General features: G+C 46.1%; 1 protein-coding gene across 3 annotated transcripts in view; it reads left to right on the forward strand.

Annotated features, from left to right (window-relative positions):
• Nucleotides 1–18,542, forward strand: part of gabrb4 (gamma-aminobutyric acid type A receptor subunit beta4) — a 164,978-nt gene extending 146,436 nt beyond the window's left edge. For 2 of the 3 annotated variants that reach the window (XM_034177715.1, XM_034177717.1), the window contains exons 7-10: nt 1,098–1,250; nt 11,512–11,768; nt 12,357–12,446; nt 16,482–18,542. In XM_034177715.1, the coding sequence (XP_034033606.1) occupies nt 1,098–1,250; nt 11,512–11,768; nt 12,357–12,446; nt 16,482–16,835 (854 nt within the window). In that variant the 3' untranslated portion in view covers nt 16,836–18,542. The remainder of the gene's footprint in view (nt 1–1,097; nt 1,251–11,511; nt 11,769–12,356; nt 12,447–16,481) is intronic. The other variant, XM_034177716.1, reaches the window with a different exon arrangement.
• The last annotated feature ends 827 nt before the right edge of the window (nt 18,543–19,369 follow it).

Below are 19,369 nucleotides of genomic sequence, written 5' to 3' on the forward strand. Positions count from 1 at the left end.
GGCTTGATTCTGACTCTGAATCAGAAGCATTCATTCGTTAGCCAACCAGCTGTCTGTCTCCTTAAACTTTCGTGATGTAGGAAGTTTGCTTTGTTTACACTGTGCAAGTTCATTTCAGCCACTTGTTACTGGTTCGATCAGCCAAATGGTCAGCCACTCTGGTCTTTTTTCATCTCTGTGATCCGTCCCCTGACTTGTCTTCAGAAACCTGTCTGTAAAAGCGATGATTTGTATTAAAAAATAACCTTTAGATTGACAGTAGTTTGTCCAATTACTTATGGCTGCTGAAAATAGAGGGACTGTATTTAAAAACAGTCATAATTCCTAAATGGTTAATGTGATATTTTTGTTAAAGCTCTTGAAGTAAAACTGAAAGTTGACACTACAAAAGTATCATGATTGTTTCTCTTCATTTCCATTGTGGTGGCATACAAAGACAAAATTACACCAAAACTAATTATTGTCACTGTCCAGATACTTTTGAGCCAGCCTATCTTGAACTCTCCTATGTTTTTTTTATTATTATTATTGTTGTGGATGTTGAAATTACAGCCCAATCAACAGACTAATTAATGCCTTGGCAGCGTGAGCTGACATTTTCCCTGAAAACCGTCCAACGTAATGACTTAACGCCGCGCCAGCACGCACGTGTTTCTTCGTCTCTCGCTGTAAAGGCACACGTTCCAATTATGCACCTTTTAAAATGCCCTTTTGGTAAGGTTTAGAGGACAGAGAAGGCGCTAAAGAAAAGCCGAGCCGCTCTCCATGACAATTCTCGGAGGGATGCCGGCGCTGCCTGCTGAGATAGGGGGTTGCAGAAAAATCTGCCATGTTTGCGACTTCCTGCCATGTTTAATTGGAATCGAACTTGTCCCTGGAAAGGAATCCATCGCTTTGGGAAAATTAAGTGCTCCATCTGAACAAATGGAGAAATGACTATCCTGCGCGTTGTCAAAGTGCAGACTTTGGAACTTGGGACAATGTCTCCCCCCCCCCCCCCCCCCCCCCAACAACCCACCCCCACTCTCCTTTTTTTACTGATGTGTTTTTTTTTCTACCCCCCTTCAGAATGTCTCTCCATCCTTTTTCCCTTATAGGTTCATATCCAAGGCTTTCGCTGAGTTTCAGGATTAAGAGGAACATCGGATATTTCATCTTGCAGACATACATGCCCTCCATCTTGATCACCATCCTCTCCTGGGTCTCCTTCTGGATCAATTATGATGCCTCTGCAGCTCGGGTGGCCCTGGGTAAGACATCCACCGCTGAATTATTCATCCCGGCTCTGCTCCCATTAAAATCCAGTGATTATTACTGCAACTTCCAGCATGTTGTTACCATTGAATATTTTTACATGGACACATTAGAGGTTCTCTTGAGTTCATGTTTTGGGCGTGTTTGTGGTTGCTCCTTCCACAAGCTGTATGAGGTCAGGTGGTCACCCATTGCCGATTTTTTTGATACCTGATTGTTTAGGGCCGATCTGCCCTATAACCGGAAGTGTCTGACTCTGCCCGACGTAGTAGATTATCAAAACTCTCTGGACCCCTGGGGCAAGGTGTTTTGCAAAATTTTCTGCCTTCAATGCAGTTCAGTGTAGCTCAGCGGACGGTGATGTTTGGTCCACTGAGTTACTATAGCACTTAATTCAACTTTGGCCCTCGACGGGCGGCTGCAGTGGCAGCTTGGCGATGCTGATCATCGGCTCAAATGTCATGTGACATACCGTATATACTGGAAACTCAACGTAACTCTGAGATTGCGTCACTTGCTACTGCTTTCATAATATTTCTTCATGCCCAAGTGATCCAGAGGAGGTGGTGCATCCAGTCAAGCCTCCAATGCTCTCCAGCGGATGCTGGCGGAGGGGAACAGAGCAGTAACAGCGTACTAGCAGAGGTGACGTAGAGGTAGCGGAGCTCAACTCTTTTAGCATGAACGCTAAAGATTTTAAGCATTTTGAAAAATTTCTGTGACCATGAGAAACATTAGCGTTGCCCCACTGACATCAACTTAGCTCCTATGGAGTCTGGTGAACCGCCACACTGGCTGATGATGCTTCACTCTCCGTCGGCAAATGTTGGGCTAATCATCAGATGTTTGTTTTGGCTCACAAAACAAACATCGGCTACCCAACTGGGGCCTGAAATACACAGAAGTAACATTTTGAAGGCACAAAAACAAACATGGAAGGGGAATCAGAGATTCTCTGATGTATTTGACGATAATCTGTGGATTTTTTTAAAACCTTTATTTAACCAGGTTAGTCCAATTGAGACCAAGACCTCTTTTGCAAGGGAGACCCGTGCAATTCTAAAATTTCCAATTCACCTAATCTAAGTGTGTTTTTGAGGACCGGCTGTTCCTCTCCTTAAACATTCATGATGTAGGAAGTTTGCTTTGTTTACACTGTGGAAGTTCATTCAACACCTTCAGCAAGATGGTGGCCTGAGCCACCTGTTACTGGTTGGATCAGCCAAATGATAAACATATGTTACATATATGTAACATAGTAGGTAATATGAAATTTGCCTCCTATTTTTTGAAAAACAGAGCCCAATTTCCACAATTTTGAAAAATCTGTAATGGGAAACTGCCCTAATGTTTAAAACAACCCCCAGTATCATTTACTGCACACACACAATAATCATCTTTGCCTCTAAATACAGTTCAACCTTTCAAGAAGATACAGAACAGGAACCTCAACCAGGCTTGTTTTTCTCTCAGGATGGGATTCAAGAACCAAATGTTTTCAATTCACTGGAATCAGAATGCTGCAGATGTTTTATTAATTCCTCTGGTTAATGTTGGCCTGAGTTTATGGCAGTTTTGTGCTGACAAAACTTTAAAAAGGCATCATACATCAAAATTGTGAAATATTTTTGTTTTTAACTGACCTAATATTTTCTTTTAAACCTGCTGACAAAATAATTCTAACTGAAGTTAATGTATCGATTTTTTTTTTTTTTTTTTTTTTTTTTTTGACCTTTTTCTTTTGTGGTTAAATTCATTAAAAAAAAATCTTTTCCACAGGATTATGTGGAGGTGTGACTGTGAAACAGTCAGAAAGTTATTCATTTCTTTAATTTGCTGCATTTCTCACTCACAACCAACAGTAATGGTCTTAGATTAAATTTCACTCTGCTGGGCTCCAAATAGAGTTAAATAAACTCTATCATGGAATGAAATCAGTTCTATTATAGTATAAATCACTCTTAATAGAGTTTAACAACTTGATTTAACACTATGATAGTGTTGATTTCACTCTCTGATGCAGTTTATATGCTAACAACATGCTAAACTGTTATGAAAGTGTAACACAAAGGTCAGTTTTTCAAGTTACATGTTTTTATTGCAAACTAGTTTGAAATTGTAGTACACATATATTTCTTTCATAAACCACAAAGCTCAAGATAACTCATTAACTATTAACTTTAAAAATTTCACTTTTCCATTATGGAAAACTGAAATTAATAAGAGTATGGACGCTTGCGGATGTTATCTTTGATGGACAATTCTCAGGTTGTTTTCAACTTGTTATAATTTCTTAATACGTGTATCTTTTATACAAATTATTCCAAAGTAGAATGCCTGTTGTGAAAGTGTAGTGACACGGACCCACAACAGGGGGCGCAAATGAACGGTCAATAGATGAGCCAAAAAAGTAACAATTTAATGTTGTGAAGGTGCACAACGAATACACAGACAATCTCAGAATCTGATAACAGTCAATCCACAAAGGTGAAACCTGGTGAATACTGGAGCCGCCAAGTCCCGAATTCCCAGGTGATCACCGTCCCCGACTGTCGGATCTGGTACTGCTGGCGAGAACAAAGACAGTCAAGTGTGGGTGTGTGTACACCCCGTAACAACAACGGTGGGAATGCCACCTCCACCTCTAACACACACTCGTGCAGCATCTGTTTAACCACTTATCTGGTGGGAAGTAGAACGAAACAGTCGCGACCCACGCCGGTCCTCTGGGTAGACAGCTGCAACAAAGTAGCTCTTGCAATCAATCAATATAGTATGCAGGCAGAGAAAGTTACCTCCATAGAAGTACGATATCTCGGCGATGAGGTGGAGATGACGTCTGGGTTTTATGGAGTGAGATGATGAAGAATGAGTGACAGCTGTCAGGAAATAATGAGAGACAGCTGTCACTCCCGGCTGTGTCCGTGGCGGCAGCGCCCTCTCGTGCCTGAAGCCCGCACTTCAGGCAGGGCGCCCTCTGGTGGTGGGCCAGCAGTACCTCCTCTTCTGGCGGCCCACACAACAGGACCCCCCCCTCAACGGGCGCCTCCTGGCACCCGACCAGGCCTGTCGGGGTGTCGATGGTAGAAATCAGCCAGGAGGGCCGGATCCAGGATGAAGCTCCTCTTCACCCAGGAGTGTTCTTCGGGTCCATACCCCTCCCAGTCCACCAAATACTGGAACCCCCGGCCCATCCGATGGACGTCCAGGAGCAGGCGCACCGTCCAAGCCGGCTCCCCGTTGATGACCTGGGCAGGAGGCGGCGCCGGTCCGGGAGCACAGAGGGGCGAGGTGTGGTGAGGCTTGATCCTGGACACATGAAAAACTGGGTGGATCCGCAGTGAAGCCGGGAGTTGGAGCTTCACTGCGGCAGGACTGAGGATTTTGAGGATTCTGTAAGGTCCAATATACCTGTCCTTGAGTTTCGGGGAGTCCACCTGGAGGGGGATGTCCTTCGTGGATAGCCACACCTCCTGCCCGGGCTGGTAAGCAGGGGCCGGGGATCGCCGGCGGTCCGCATGGGTCTTCGCCCTCGTCCGGGCCTTCAACAAGGCAGAACGGGCAGAGCGCCACACCCGACGGCACTTCCACAGGTGGGCCTGGACCGAGGGCACACCGACCTCTCCCTCCACCACGGGAAACAATGGGGGCTGATACCCCAAACACACCTCAAACGGGGAGAGGCCGGTGGCAGAGGACACCTGGCTGTTATGCGCATACTCGATCCAGGCCAGATGTTCACTCCAGGCCGTCGGGTGTGCGGACGTCACACAGCGCAGGGCTTGCTCCAATTCCTGATTGGCCCGTTCTGCCTGTCCATTGGTCTGCGGGTGATACCCGGACGAGAGGCTCACAGTGGCCCCCAGTTCCCGGCAGAAGCTCCTCCAGACGTGTGAGGAGAACTGGGGACCACGATCAGAGACGATATCGGTAGGTATCCCATGCAGACGGACGACGTGGTGGACCAGGAGGTCTGCTGTCTCCTGGGCTGTTGGGAGCTTCGGGAGGGCCACGAAGTGGGCCGCCTTGGAGAATCAGTCCACTATCGTGAAAATGGTGATGTTGCCCTGGGACGGCGGGAGGCCCGTGACGAAATCCAGGCCGATATGGGACCAGGGGCGATGAGGCACAGGAAGCGGCTGGAGAAGTCCTTGGGACCTTTTGTGGTCTGCCTTGCCCCTGACACAGGTGGTGCAGGCCTGGATGTACTCCTGGACGTCGGCCTCCATAGACGCCCACCAGAAGCGCTGCCGGACAACTGCCACGGTCCTTCGCACCCCTGGATGACAGGAGCTTGGAACCGTGACAGGAGTCCAAGACTGCAGCTCTGGCCTCTGGTGGGATGTACAGACGGTTCTTCGGACCAGTTCCGGGGTCCGGGCTCTGTGCCAGGGCCTCCCGGACGATCTTCTCCATGTCCCAGGTGAGGGTGGCCACGATAGTGGACTCAGGCAGGATGGGCTCCGGTGGATCCGACAGTGCAGTTTTGACCTCCTCTTCGTGTACCCGGGACAAGGCATCCGACCTCTGGTTCTTGGTCCCGGGGCGATAGGTGATCCGGAAGTCAAAACGCCCAAAGAACAGTGACCAGCGGGCTTGCCTGGGGTTCAGCCACTTGGCGGTCCTGATATACTCCAGGTTCCGATGGTCAGTGAAAACCATGAACGGCACAGATGCTCCCTCCAACAGGTGTCTCCACGCCTCAAGAGCCTCTTTCACCACAAGGAGTTCTCGATTGCCGACGTCATAGTTCCGTTCAGCCGGGGTCAACCTGCGAGAAAAGTAGGCACACGGGTGAAGAACCTTATCGGTCTCTCCGCTCTGGGATAGCACGGCTCCTATCCCTGAGTCAGAGGCGTCCACTTCAACCACGAACTGGCGGCTAGGGTCGGGCTGCACCAAAACTGGCGCAGTAGAGAACCGTCATTTCAACTCCTTGAACGCGGCTTCGCACCGATCCGACCAGGTGAAGGGGACTTTTGGAGAGGTCAGGGCTGTCAGGGGGCTAACTACCTGACTGTAGCCCTTAATGAACCTCCTATAGAAATTAGCGAAGCCGAGGAACTGTTGCAGCTTCCTACGGCTTGTTGGTTGGGGCCAATCTCTCACCGCCGCAACCTTGGCCGGATCAGGGGCGACGGAGTTAGAGGAGATGATAAACCCCAGGAAGGACAAAGACGTGCGGTGAAACTCGCACTTCTCGCCCTTCACAAACAGTCGGTTCTCTAACAACCGCTGCAGGACCTGACATACATGCTGGACATGGGTCTCAGGATCTGGAGAAAAGATGAGAATATCGTCCAGATATACGAAGACGAATCAGTGCAGGAAGTCCCGCAAGACATCATTAACCAAGGCTTGGAACGTCGCGGGGGCGTTGGTGAGGCCGAACGGCATGACCAGGTACTCAAAGTGACCTAACGGGGTGTTAAATGCCGTCTTCCATTCGTCTCCCTTCCGGATCTGAACCAAGTGATACGCATTTCTAAGATCCAGCTTAGTAAAGATTTTGGCTCCATGCAGGGGGGTGAACACGGAATCCAACAATGGCAACGGGTATCGGTTGCGAACCGTAATCTCATTCAGCCCCCTGTAATCAATGCATGGACGGAGTCCGCCGTCTTTCTTGCCCACAAAAAAGAAACCTGCACCCATCGGGGAGGTGGAGTTCCGGATCAGCCCGGCAGCTAATGAGTCCCGGATGTAGGTCTCCATTGATTCGCGCTCAGGTCGTGAGAGGTTGTACAGCCTGCTGGACGGGAACTCAGCGCCTGGAACCAAATCAATGGCACAATCGTACGAAGGGTGAGTGCCAGATCCTTGCTGAAGACGTCAGCAAGATCGTGGTACTCAACCGGCACTGCCGTCAGATTGGGAGGGACTTTGACCTCCTCCTTAGCATGTAAACCGGGAGTAACCGAGGATCCTAAACACACCCGATGGCAGGTTTCGCTCCACTGAACCACCACCCCAGACGGCCAATCAATCCGGGGATTGTGCTTCAACATCCATGGGAAGCCCAAAATCACGCGGGAGGTAGAAGGAGTTACAAAAAACTCAATCTCCTCCCAATGGTTTCCAGACACCACCAGAGTTACTGGTTGTGTCTTGTGTGTGATTAAAGAGAGGAGGGTGCCATCTAGTGCCCGCACCTGCAATGGCAAAGGAAGCGCCACCAGAGGGAGCCCTACCTCCCTTGCCCATCTGCTGTCTAGCAAATTCCCTTCTGACCCCGTGTCCACCAGTGCTAGGGCTTGAAGGGTTAAATCCCCGCTCAGGATTGTAACTGGGAGTCGTGTGGCAATCTGTGTGTGTCCCACGTGAATGTTATGACCCCCCTTAGCCCAGTCTGTAAGGGCGGCTGTTGTCGTTGTGGCCGTTTGGGGCAGTTTTTCTGTATGTGCTCCTTTGAGCTGCAGAGAAAACACTCCCCGCGGACCAGCCTCCTCATTTTGGCCCTGTGCATTTCCCTAACAACGTCAGCAGGGGGAGCTGTTGCCCCACGGAGTGCTGCGGCTGTGGAGCGTGGGGAGGGCGGCCCCTTTTCGAACCCGGAAGGGAGAGGGACGGCGCGTATCCAGCCACGTCCTTCGCCTCGCTCCCGACGGCGCTCCTCCAGCCGATTGTCTAACCGTATAACGAGATCGATAAGCCCATCTAAATCCCGCGGAGCGCAACGTTATTCCAGCCGGACCTCGCAGCCGCGATGCGGAAGTCGACTGCATTTTCGGCTGCACACCGGCGCCCCTGTCGCATTGACAGCAGCATTGTTGAAGCGGTCTCTCCTCTGTTAGGGTGATCAAACACTGTTCTGAACTCCCCCACAAACCCAGTGTATGCTGATAACAACCGTGAGTTCTGTTCCCAGAGCGCCGTAACCCAGGCGCGTGCCTTACCCCGAAGCAAATTAATAACATAAGCCACCTTGCTGGCATCAGACGCGTACATCATGGGTCGTTGTGCAAGGATGAGCGAACACTGCATCAGAAAGTCCGCGCACGTCTCCACACAACCCCTGTACGGCTCAGGGGGACATATGTATGCTTCAGGGGATGGTGGGGGGGTTTGTTGAACGACCAGTGGAATGTTTATACCCGGCACTGGGTCGGCAGGAGGAGGAGCCGCAGCAGCGCTCTGATCGCGCGCTTCCACCTGTGCGGTGAGAGCCTCCATCCTGCGATTAAGGATGACCTTTGCTCGGACATCAAATCCAGCCGAGCGGTAAAGGCGGTGAGGATTTGCTGCAACTCACCGAGCACGCCTCCTGCAGACGCCTGTGCACCCTGCTCTTCCATTGGCTGTCCAACAGATGGGTGACGCCCCTCGGGATCCATGACGCTGGCCGAGATATCCTGTTGTGAAAGTGTAGTGACACGGACCCACAACAGGGGGCGCAAATGAACGGTCAATAGATGAGCCAAAAAAGTAACAATTTAATGTTGTGAAGGTGCACAACGAATACACAGACAATCTCGGAATCTGATCACAGTCAATCCACAAAGGTGACGTGTGGGCAGGATAGAAGACGTCTGTCCTGAGAAGAGCCGGAACCACACGATTTCCGCCGCCACCGAACCTGGTGAATACTGGAGCCGCCAAGTCCCGAATTCCCAGGTGATCACCGTCCCCGTCTGTCGGATCTGGTACTGCTGGCGAAGAGCAAAGACAGTCAAGTGTGGGTGTGTGTACACCCCGTAACAACAACGGTGGGAATGCCACCTCCACCTCTAACACACACTCGTGCAGCGTCTGTTTAACCACTTATCTGGTGGGAAGTAGAACGAAACAGTCGCGACCCACGCCGGTTTTCTGGGTAGACAGCTGCAACAATGTAGCTCTTGCAATCAATCAATATAGTATGCAGGCAGAGAAAGTTACCTCCATAGAAGTACGATATCTCGGCAATGAGGTGGAGATGACGTCTGGGTTTTATAGAGTGAGATGATGAAGAATGAGTGACAGCTGTCAGGAAATAATGAGAGACAGCTGTCACTCCCGGCTGTGTCCGTGGCGGCAGCGCCCTCTCGTGCCTGAAGCCCACACTTCAGGCAGGGCGCCCTCTGGTGGTGGGCCAGCAGTACCTCCTCTTCTGGCGGCCCACACAACAATGCCCATCTAAGTGTAAATGTTAGCTATAGTTTATGCGACTTTTAACCATCTATATCTCCCACTTGGTTTTGACAGACGGCGTATCATCCGCAAGGGTCATTTTTAATTTAATTTTTTTTGTACTTAAAATTGACTCAAGGGCCTTTTATTTACTTTTAATTTTTCATTTCATGGGTTTTCTATTGACTAACGCACAATGCAATTGCCTTGAGGTTGGCTTGAAAAAAATATGACCTGGTTGAAAAAGTGAGGTCCAATCGTGTTATAATATGTGATGAAAAAAAGTGGATTTTCCAAACTTCTTTTCAATTTTTCTTTATTTTATGAGCAATGAAATACACTCAAATTATGCATACTATATATACATTAGTTACATTAGTGTTAACAGTAACAAACATTTCTATTCAACAATCCATATTTAATAAACACATTCATGAAGTACCTCAGGTGTAATATAATGGTTTAGCATATTGTGAGCCATACGAGGTCTGTCAGAAAAGTATTGGACCTTTTTATTTTTTTCAAAAACTATATGGATTTGAATCACGTGCGATTACATCAGACAAGCTTGAACCCTCTTGGGCATGCAAGAGTTTTTTCACACCTGTCGGTTACGTCATTCGCCTATGGGCAGGCTTTGAGTGAGGAGTGGTCCATCCCTCCCATCGGAATCTCTTTGTCAGAGAACTTCCTGAGAGACTGACGCTTTGCTTGATCAAAATTTTTTCAAAAATTGTGAGGCACATCGAAGTGGACATCATTCGAGAAATTCAGCTGGTTTTCTGTGAAAATTTTAACGGCTGATGAGAGATTATGGACTGTTGCTGTCACTTTAAGGACTGCCCACGGAGCGGGATGTCGCGACGCGCCCTGAGCCGCCACTGTCTGCCTGTTTCGAGCTGAAAGCTTCCAAATTTAAGCCTCTGTTGACCCAGGACATCGTGAGAGAACAGAGAACTTTCAGAAGAGGTCGGGATCAGCAGGTTATCCGGACATTCCACTGTTAAAGGAGATTTTGTAATGAAAGAAAGTGCGGACGGGTCCGCGCGTCGGGACGCAGCCGGCGCCGCGTGCCGCCACAGGAAAAACACCTCCGTTGGAAGCCTTAAGGACAAGTTGGAACATGTCCAGCTGTTAAACAATTTCTCAGATACTCACTCAACTGAAAGCTATCAAAAGCCGCCTGGTTTTTACAAATGGTTATCAACACGGAGGTGTTTTTCCTGTGGCAGCACGCGGCGCCGGCTGCGTCCCGACGCGCGGACCCGTCCACACGTCTTTCATTAATAAAATCTCCTTTAACAGTGGAATGACCGGATAAACTGCTGATCCCGACCTCTTCTGAAAGTTCTGTGTTCTCTCACGATGTCCTGGGTCAACAGAGGCTTAAATTTGGAAGCTTTCAGCTCGAAACAGGCAGACAGCGGTGGCTCAGGGCGCGTCGCGACGTCCCGCTCCGTGGGCAGTCTTTAAAGCGACAGCAACAGTCCATAATCTCTCATCAGCCGTTAAAATTTTCACAGAAAACCAGCTGAATTTCTCGAATGGTGTCCACTTCGATGTGCTTCATTTTTTTGGAAAAAATTTTGATCAAGCAAAGCGTCAGTCTCTCAGGAAGTTCTCAGACAAAGAGATTCCGATGGGAGGGGTGGACCACTCCTCACTCAAAGCCTGCCCACAGGCGAATGACGTAACCGACAGGTGTGAAAAAACTCACGCATGCGCACGAGTGTTCAAGTTTGTCTGATGTAATCGCACGTGATTCAAATCCATATAGTTTTTGAAAAAAATAAAAAGGTACGTTAGTTTTATCACAAACCTCGTATACCTGTATTTGGTGTGAGACCAAATGGCATCTCTGCTACCAGCAGGTGGCAGACACATCTATGGGATAAAACAAAGGCCATGCAAAGTTAATGTTTGGGTTGATTTGATGCATCAAAGGTCACCAGATGTGAAGGAGTTTGTCTTCAGTATGATGGTCTTTATTTTTTCTTTTTAGTTACAACACGATTGCACTTATTGGTTTCAAGTTATTGTGTCAACATTCCGTCGGAATAGCCGGGTCACCCGAATCCGGTGACTCTTTGCGGTGATTGTTGTCTGACGGTGAATTCTCTCTCTGTCTTTGTGTGCTGTGGTGACCAGGTGTGACTACGGTGCTTACCATGACAACAATTAACACCCACCTTAGGGAGACGCTCCCAAAGATTCCATACGTGAAAGCCATCGACGTCTACCTCATGGGCTGTTTTGTGTTCGTGTTCCTGGCCCTGCTTGAATATGCCTTTGTAAATTACGTGTTCTTCGGCCGGGGCCCTGCGCAACAGAAGAAAATCAACGAGCGGCTGAACAAAGCCAACAACGAGCGCACAAGATACGAGGAGCGGCGCCTGAGGGAACAGGTTTGTATCCTCTTCCGCTGCTTCTCTTTCAGTCCGCTTCTGTCAGTCGGCGTTGACGTATAAAACAAATGTTTCAGCGTCATTTTGTTCAGACCTGCAGATTCCCTGCAGTAATCTTTCAGACGGCACCACAGCCCAGTACGCATTCGCCAACCATCATCCATCGCTTCACCCTCGAGCACTGACTGCTTTTTATTGAGCATAGCCTTTTCATTGAGAAAGTGATTCATCTAATTCAGCAGTGGTGTAAACATTCTCATTTCTTATTTAGGTTGGTGTCTATGTTTATGCTGTAGGCTTCATTCATTCTCACCACGCCGCCACGTTTCTACACGAATCCTCTAACCAAACTGGACAAACCATTAAAATTCAGGAGAACTTCAATGAAACAGTGAGACTGAATGAAGCCGCCTGTTTTTTATGTGTGTGTGTGTGTGTGTGTGTGTGTTAACTATTAAATGCTTACTCAAAGTTGTTGCTGTTAACTCTGTGTCTTATGCACTGTGTATTTTTTAGGAAAATTTGCTTTTTTTCCCCGTATTTTACAGTCGTTTTAATGTTCTCTTCATTTTTCTTTCACATTGCAAGGACTCCATTTCCGTGCCGTTTCAATCCAACACCTTCAGGTCATTTACACAGCGAAGAAATCTGTATCTCGAGGAACAAAGAAAAGTTGGGGTACATGTATTTAGAAATCATATCAGCTGTACGGCATCACTCAGAATAGCTGTAAAGTTTTTTTTTGTTTAGTTTTTGTTGTTTTTCACAAATGTACAGAGCCCCTAAAGGGACATAAAAATGATACTTTTGCAAGATCTCGCAAACGTTTTGTGGGTTCTCGCAAAACTACATTGAGTGCAAGTACATTCATACGAGTTTTGTCCTCTTGTGGGACTGCTCGGTAGTTAAGAACTTTTCCAAATCCTCCTCCATGATTCCACAAACTGGTCTTATTCAGGAGCTGTCCAGAGTACAACTGACACAGAAGCCTAAATTAAAAAATGTACAAAATTACATCGACTGATAGTCATAATTTTAATTAAAGGTTGAAATGGAGACTACAAGTACAACATAATGTAGCAGAAAATGAATGTAACTGTTTATTATTGATACATTCTTCTTCCTCTTCTTCTTTTGGCTGTTCCCGTTAGGGGTCGCCACAGCAGATCAATCGTTTCCATCTCACTCTGTCCTCTGTATCTTCCTCTGTCCCACCAACCACCTGCATGTCCTCCCTCAACACATCCATAAACCTCTTCTTTGGTCTCCCTCTTCTCCTCCTGCCTGGTGGCTCCATCCTCACCATCCTTTTCCCTATATACCCTGGGTCCCTCCTCTGCACATGTCCAAACATCTCAGTCTCACCTCTCTGACTTTGTCTCCAAACCGTCCCACCTGAGCTGTCCCTCTGATGTGTTCATTCCTAATCCTGTCCATCCTCATCACTCCCAAAGAGAATCTCAACATCTTCAGCTCTGCCTCCTGTCTTTTTGTTAGCGCCACCGTCTCTAAGCCGCCCAATAGCTGGTCTTATTACTGTCTTGTAGACTTTTTCCTTCACTCTTGCAGATATTCTTCAGTCACAAATCACTCCTGCCACCTTTCTCCACCCACTCCACCCTGCCTGCACTCTCTTCTTCACCTCTCTACCACACTCTCCATTACTTTGTACACTTTACCCCAAGTATTTAATCTCATCTACTTTCACCACTTCTACTCCTTGTAACTGCACTATTCCACTGGGCTTCCTCTCATTCACATACATACTCAGTCTTGCTTATACTGACTTTCACTCCCCTTCTCTCCAGAGCATATCTTCACCTCTCCAGACTAGACTCAACCTGCTCTCTACTCTCACTGCAGATGACAATGTCATCTGCAAACACCATAGTCCATTGAGACTCCTGTCTCATCTCATCAGTCAAACGTTCCATCACCATTGTGAACACGAAAGGACTCAGAGCTGATCCTTGATGTAATCCCACCTCCACCTTGAATAAGTCTGTCATTCCTACTGCACATCTCACTGCTGTCACACTGTCCTTCTACATGTCCTATACTACCCTCACATACTTCTCTGCAACTCCAGACCTCCTCATACAATACCACAGCTCTTCTCTTGGCACCCTGTCAAAAGCTTTCTCTAAAGCCACAAACACACAGTGTAACCTTTTCTGGCCTTCTCTATACTTTTCTAACAGTATTCTCAGAGCAAACATTGCATCGTAGTGTTCTTTCTCAGCATGAAACCTTATTGCTGCTCACACATCTTCACCTGTTTTATCAGCCTAGCTTCTACTAGTCTTTCCCATAAATTCATGCTGTGCCCACTCTTCATCCTCTTCATAGCTGCCCTCACTTCATCCTCAATAATCCCTTGTACTTCATGATTTACCCTCACCACATCATCCAGGCTTTTCTCTCTCTCATTTTTTTTCCATTCATCAGCTCCTCAAAATATTTCCTCCACCTTCTCAACACTTATAATTGATACGCTAACAGAGCATAACAAACCCATTGGTTGGCATGGGCAACTACCATCATTCACAATATGCTCTGTTATAATTGATATGTTAACAGAGCATAATGTGAATGATGGTACAACCCCAATTCCAATGAAGTTGGGACATTGTGTAAAATGTAAATAAAAACAGAATACAATGATTTGCAAATCCTCTTCAACCTATATTCAATTGAATACACCACAAACACAAGATATTTAATGTTCAAACTCATAAACTTTATTGTTTTTGTGCAAATATTTGCTCATTTTGAAATGGATGCCTGCAACACGTTTCTAAAAAGCTGGGACAGTGGTATGTTTACCACTGTGTTACATCACCTTTCCTTCTAACAACACTCAATAAGTGTTTGGGAACTGAGGACACTCATGAGGAGCATCCCCAAAAGTCTCAGCTGTTCACAAGCAAAGATGAGGCGAGGATCACCACTTTGTGAACAACTGCATGAAAAAATAGTCCAACAGTTTAAGAACAACGTTTCTCAATGTTCAGTTGAAAAGAATTTAGGGATTCCATCAACTACAGTCCATAATATAATCAGAAGATTCAGAGAATCTGGAGAACTTTCTACATGTAAGCGGAAAGGCTGAAAACCAACATTGAATGCCCATGACCTTCAATCCCTCAGGCGGCACTGCATTAAAAACCGACATCATTGTGTAAAGGATCTTACTGCATGGGCTCAGGAACACTTCAGAAAACCATTGTCAGTTAACACAGTTCGTCGCTACATCTAAAAGTGCAAGTTAAAACTCTACCATGCAAAGTGAAAGCCAAACATCAACAACATCCAGAAATGCCGCCGCCTTCTCTGGGCCCGAGCTCATTTGAAATGGACAGATGCAGTGGAAAAGTGTGCTGTGGTCTGATGAGTCCACATTTCAAATTGTTTTTGGAAATCATGGACGTCGTGTCCTCCAGACAAAAGAGGAAAAAGACCATCCAGTTTGTTACAAGTGCAAAGTTCAAAAGCCAGCATCTGTGATGGTATGGGAGTGTGTTAGTGCCCATGACATGTGCAACTTGCATATCTGTGATGACACCATCAATGCTGAAAGGTACATCCAGGTTTTGGAGCAACACATGCTGCCATCCAAGCAATGTCTTTTTCAGGGACCTCCCTGCTTATTTCAGCAAGACAATGTCAAGCCACATTCTGCACATGTTACAACAGCGTGGCTTCGTAGTAAAAGAGTGCAGGTACTAGACTGGCCTGCCTGCAGTCCAGACCTGTCACCCATTGAAAATGTGTGGCACATTATGAAGCACAAAATACCACAACGGAGACCCCGGACTGTTGAACAACTGAAGTCGTACATCAAGCAAGAATGGGAAAGAATTCCACCTACAAAGCTTCAACAATTAGTGTCCTCAGTTCCCAAATGCTTGTAGGTGGAATTCTTTCCATTCCTGCTTGATGTACGACTTCAGTTGTTCAACAGTCCGGGGTCTCTGTTGTCATATTTGGCGCTTCATAATGCGCCGGATTTTCAATGGGCGACAGGTCTGGACTACAGGTTTGTCGCTTACATGTAGAAAGTTCTTCAGATCCTCTGAATTTTCTGATTATATTGTGGACATACCATGTGTTGCAGGCATCATTTCAAAATGAGCAAATATTTGCACAAAAACAATAAAGTTTATCAGTTTGAACATTAAATATCTTGTGTTTGTGGTGTATTCAATTGAATATAGGTTGAAGAGGATTTGCAAATCATTGTATTCTGTTTTTATTTACATTTTACACAACGTCCCAACTTCATTGGAATTGGGGTTGTGGTTGCCTATGGCAACCAAAGGTAAACACATTGATGTGAATACCAGAGCCTTTGCCACTGAGCCCAAAGGAAGGTAGGCTACATCATCCTCATGGAAAACTTTTTTGAGAACTATCGCAAATTGACATGGTCCCCGAGCCTTTGCTACTGAGCCAAAAAGAAAGTAAGCTACATCATCTCCATGGAAAACTTGTGTGAGAACTCAAGATCTCACAAGTGTATCTTTTTTTTCCCATGTCCTTTCAGGGGCTCTGTGCTAATGTGTGTATGCCAGAAAGTCATTCCATATCATCTCAGCATTTTGCATGTGAAAATGGGAGGGGCTTATCTACGTTTCATTAGTGAGGCAATTTTTGGGGGTTGTTCTGCAGCGTTCTCGCCTTCCCTGACAATTTTCCTTGCTTCTCCTGCAGGTGGATGCTTACGGCAATATCCTCCTCACCACGCTGGAGATGAACAACGAAGTGATGCCTTCTGACGTAGGAAGCAGCGTCAGTGACTCTCGGAATTCGGTCATGTCCTTTGACAGCTCCGGGGTCCAATTCAGGAAGCCCATGGCGCCCCGAGATGGCTTCAGCCACCACTCATTGGATCGGAGCGCCATGCGGAGCCGAGCCAACTGCCGGCTCAGACGGCGCTCGTCCAAGCTCAAGTTGAAAATCCCCAACCTGTCAGATGTTAGCACCATTGACAAGTGGTCCCGGGTCATTTTCCCAATCACCTTTGGATTTTTCAACCTAATCTACTGGTTGTACTATGTGAATTGATGTGCATCCCACTAGGAATCATGGGCCATATTTTGAGAGCACATTAATTGGCTTTGATACAGTTCCAAAATATGTATACACATATACAACTTGAACATATGTATATGCATATTTCATATATTATATTTATATATACACACGTGTGAAATCTGAAGGACTTTTCTGCTGTACAAAGTATTACTAGGATGACTTGAATGTTTAAGAATACTACGAGCGAGGAATTTCACCGCTTTGAGTTTCTTTTTTCCTCCTGAAACAAATGAACAAACACAAGATCCCGTTAGGGGTTTTTGGAACTAAAGACTGCATGATATTTTTGCTAAAAAAAAAAAAGGAAAAAAGTGAACGTGAAAGCTCCTGGGAGAGAAAAGATGTCTCAGAGTCCCATCGACTTTTTAATTGATACTTGTAATCAGAATCCTCTACTGCAGCTCATGGAATCAGTGCCGGCTGAGCGAGATCCTTGACCCCCCCCCCGCCCGCCATCTCCCCAGCCCTGCCCTCATGGCCACACCCACCCTCTCACAAACCCATGCTGCCCCCTTTATCCATGGGTAACATGCACGGACACCTCTGGTTCAGCTATGTACAGCAACCTTGTTTGGATTCTGTGTTGTTCCATGGGGGGGTTTTGGAAGTGATATCGTTCTCTTTATCGGACATCAGCTCCAGGCTAACGCTCACCGTTAGTGAGCCTCGCGGACAGGATGTTTAACCTCTGCATTTCCACCCAGAGTTGACGCAAACTCGTGTTCCTTTCTCTTCTCACCTTGTTTTTAGGACACTTCCTCGAAGGTGGTATTTTTCATTCTGGTTCAAACAAATGCTGATTATTGTAGATATGATTTTGTCTTGAAAAATACTGTGATTTCAGAGAGCGTCAGAACATGTTCTAGAGCTAGGGCATTATTAAAAAAAAAAAAAAAAAGAGACAAAGGTATGCATTACTCATTTTGATTGTTTAAAAAAATACATATTCTGTACAATTTATCATTAAGTATTTTCATGGGCATAGTTTGGAAGTATATCGTACTGTTGGTTTCCTCCTGCTGATTGGTTCATGCGCTCTTTAGATGCAGAACTCATTGATGTCATATCCTGCTTTGTGTTTGCTATGGAAGTCGGGAGTGGGGGGGCTTTTGTGATTGTTTTGAAATTATACCACAGTGTAGATGTAAGAATATGTGTACTGAGAAAAAAAAAGAGTCAACATATCAGCCCACCGTTTGAGCCGTTGTCATAAGTATCTGGTACTTCTTTGTTGTTCAAACATTTCTTCAGTGTTGGAGGCAACAATATGGGGACTGTGACTGGGATGGAAGAAGACTGGGGACAAGAACTCAACACTTGGTATTAGACCAGGTCCATCACCACAAATGTTCTGCGCTTGACACCCTCCAAAACATCAGTGCAATCAGGACTCAAAAAGGTGTGACAAATAGCCATGAAACGATGACCAAAAGGCCTATAAAGCATCAACATTACCGCTTTCTGTTTCACACACACACACACACACACACTGCATTTCCAGTACTCAGGTTCAAAAACTTAAAAAGAAAAAAAAAGTTTTCTGTGACACCCTGCAGATTTTTCAAAAAAAAAAAAAAAAAAAAAATCCCTGTCAACGGCTGTGGAATCCAAAACCACTCGGTTTGTGTCAATGCCAAATGCGAATTTTTCGAAAAAACAAACAAACAAAAAAACAAATGTGTGGGCGAAGAACAGAGGGAACAGTTTTATTTCCGCTTGTTTTGATCAGATAAAGTGTGGATGTCTTTGATGGCATCTTCTTCTTCTTCATTATCGGTGTAAATCAGACCTGCAGGGCGGCACCAAGGTGCTCCGAGGAAATGTGTGTAAAAGTGACAAATACAGCGTCCCCAGAATGACACGTAGACAGATACAGGGAGGGTTTGAGGTGGAAGACATGCGGTAAAGAGAAGATGATGGCAAAGATATAAATATTACCTTCTTTCTGATGATTTATGCCTCCAAAAACAAATCGAGACCTGCGTTTTCTGACTGTCCTGGTGATGTTTGTACAGAGATGTGGCCCATGCTGTGATTAGACTTTAGTATTCATTCATGAATTTTAGGTTTAATGTTGTGTTTCAGTTTCAAACACACACACACACACACACACTGGCTGTCTGAGACGAGTTTTATTCCTCTGCCTGTTTGTTTCTCTGTCAAGTGTGAGGCATTTTTAATGCAGTAATCCATCTCAAAATGCAAATTATTTAAGTTTGTTTCCGTGTTTATTGAGGATAAGGTTGAAGACAAACGCGACAAGCTACACTGGCAGACAAACATTCTGAAAATGCAACTTAAAAATGATTCTAGCTTCAAGTTCTGAGACTTAAATGTGAAAGGGCACAAAAAATAAAACTAATAATAATAATAAAAAAAAACCCTCCAATTAAACAGCAAACATATTAGATCGCAGATGATGGTGCGAAACCAAAGATCAAAATAACGGCGTGAGTCTGAGTGAAACAAACTTTTCAGCAGTTAGAGTGAACAAGCATTTTGTC

This window comes from Thalassophryne amazonica, chromosome 9 (genome assembly GCF_902500255.1).
Source record: "Thalassophryne amazonica chromosome 9, fThaAma1.1, whole genome shotgun sequence".
Classification (NCBI taxonomy): Eukaryota; Metazoa; Chordata; class Actinopteri; order Batrachoidiformes; family Batrachoididae; genus Thalassophryne; species Thalassophryne amazonica.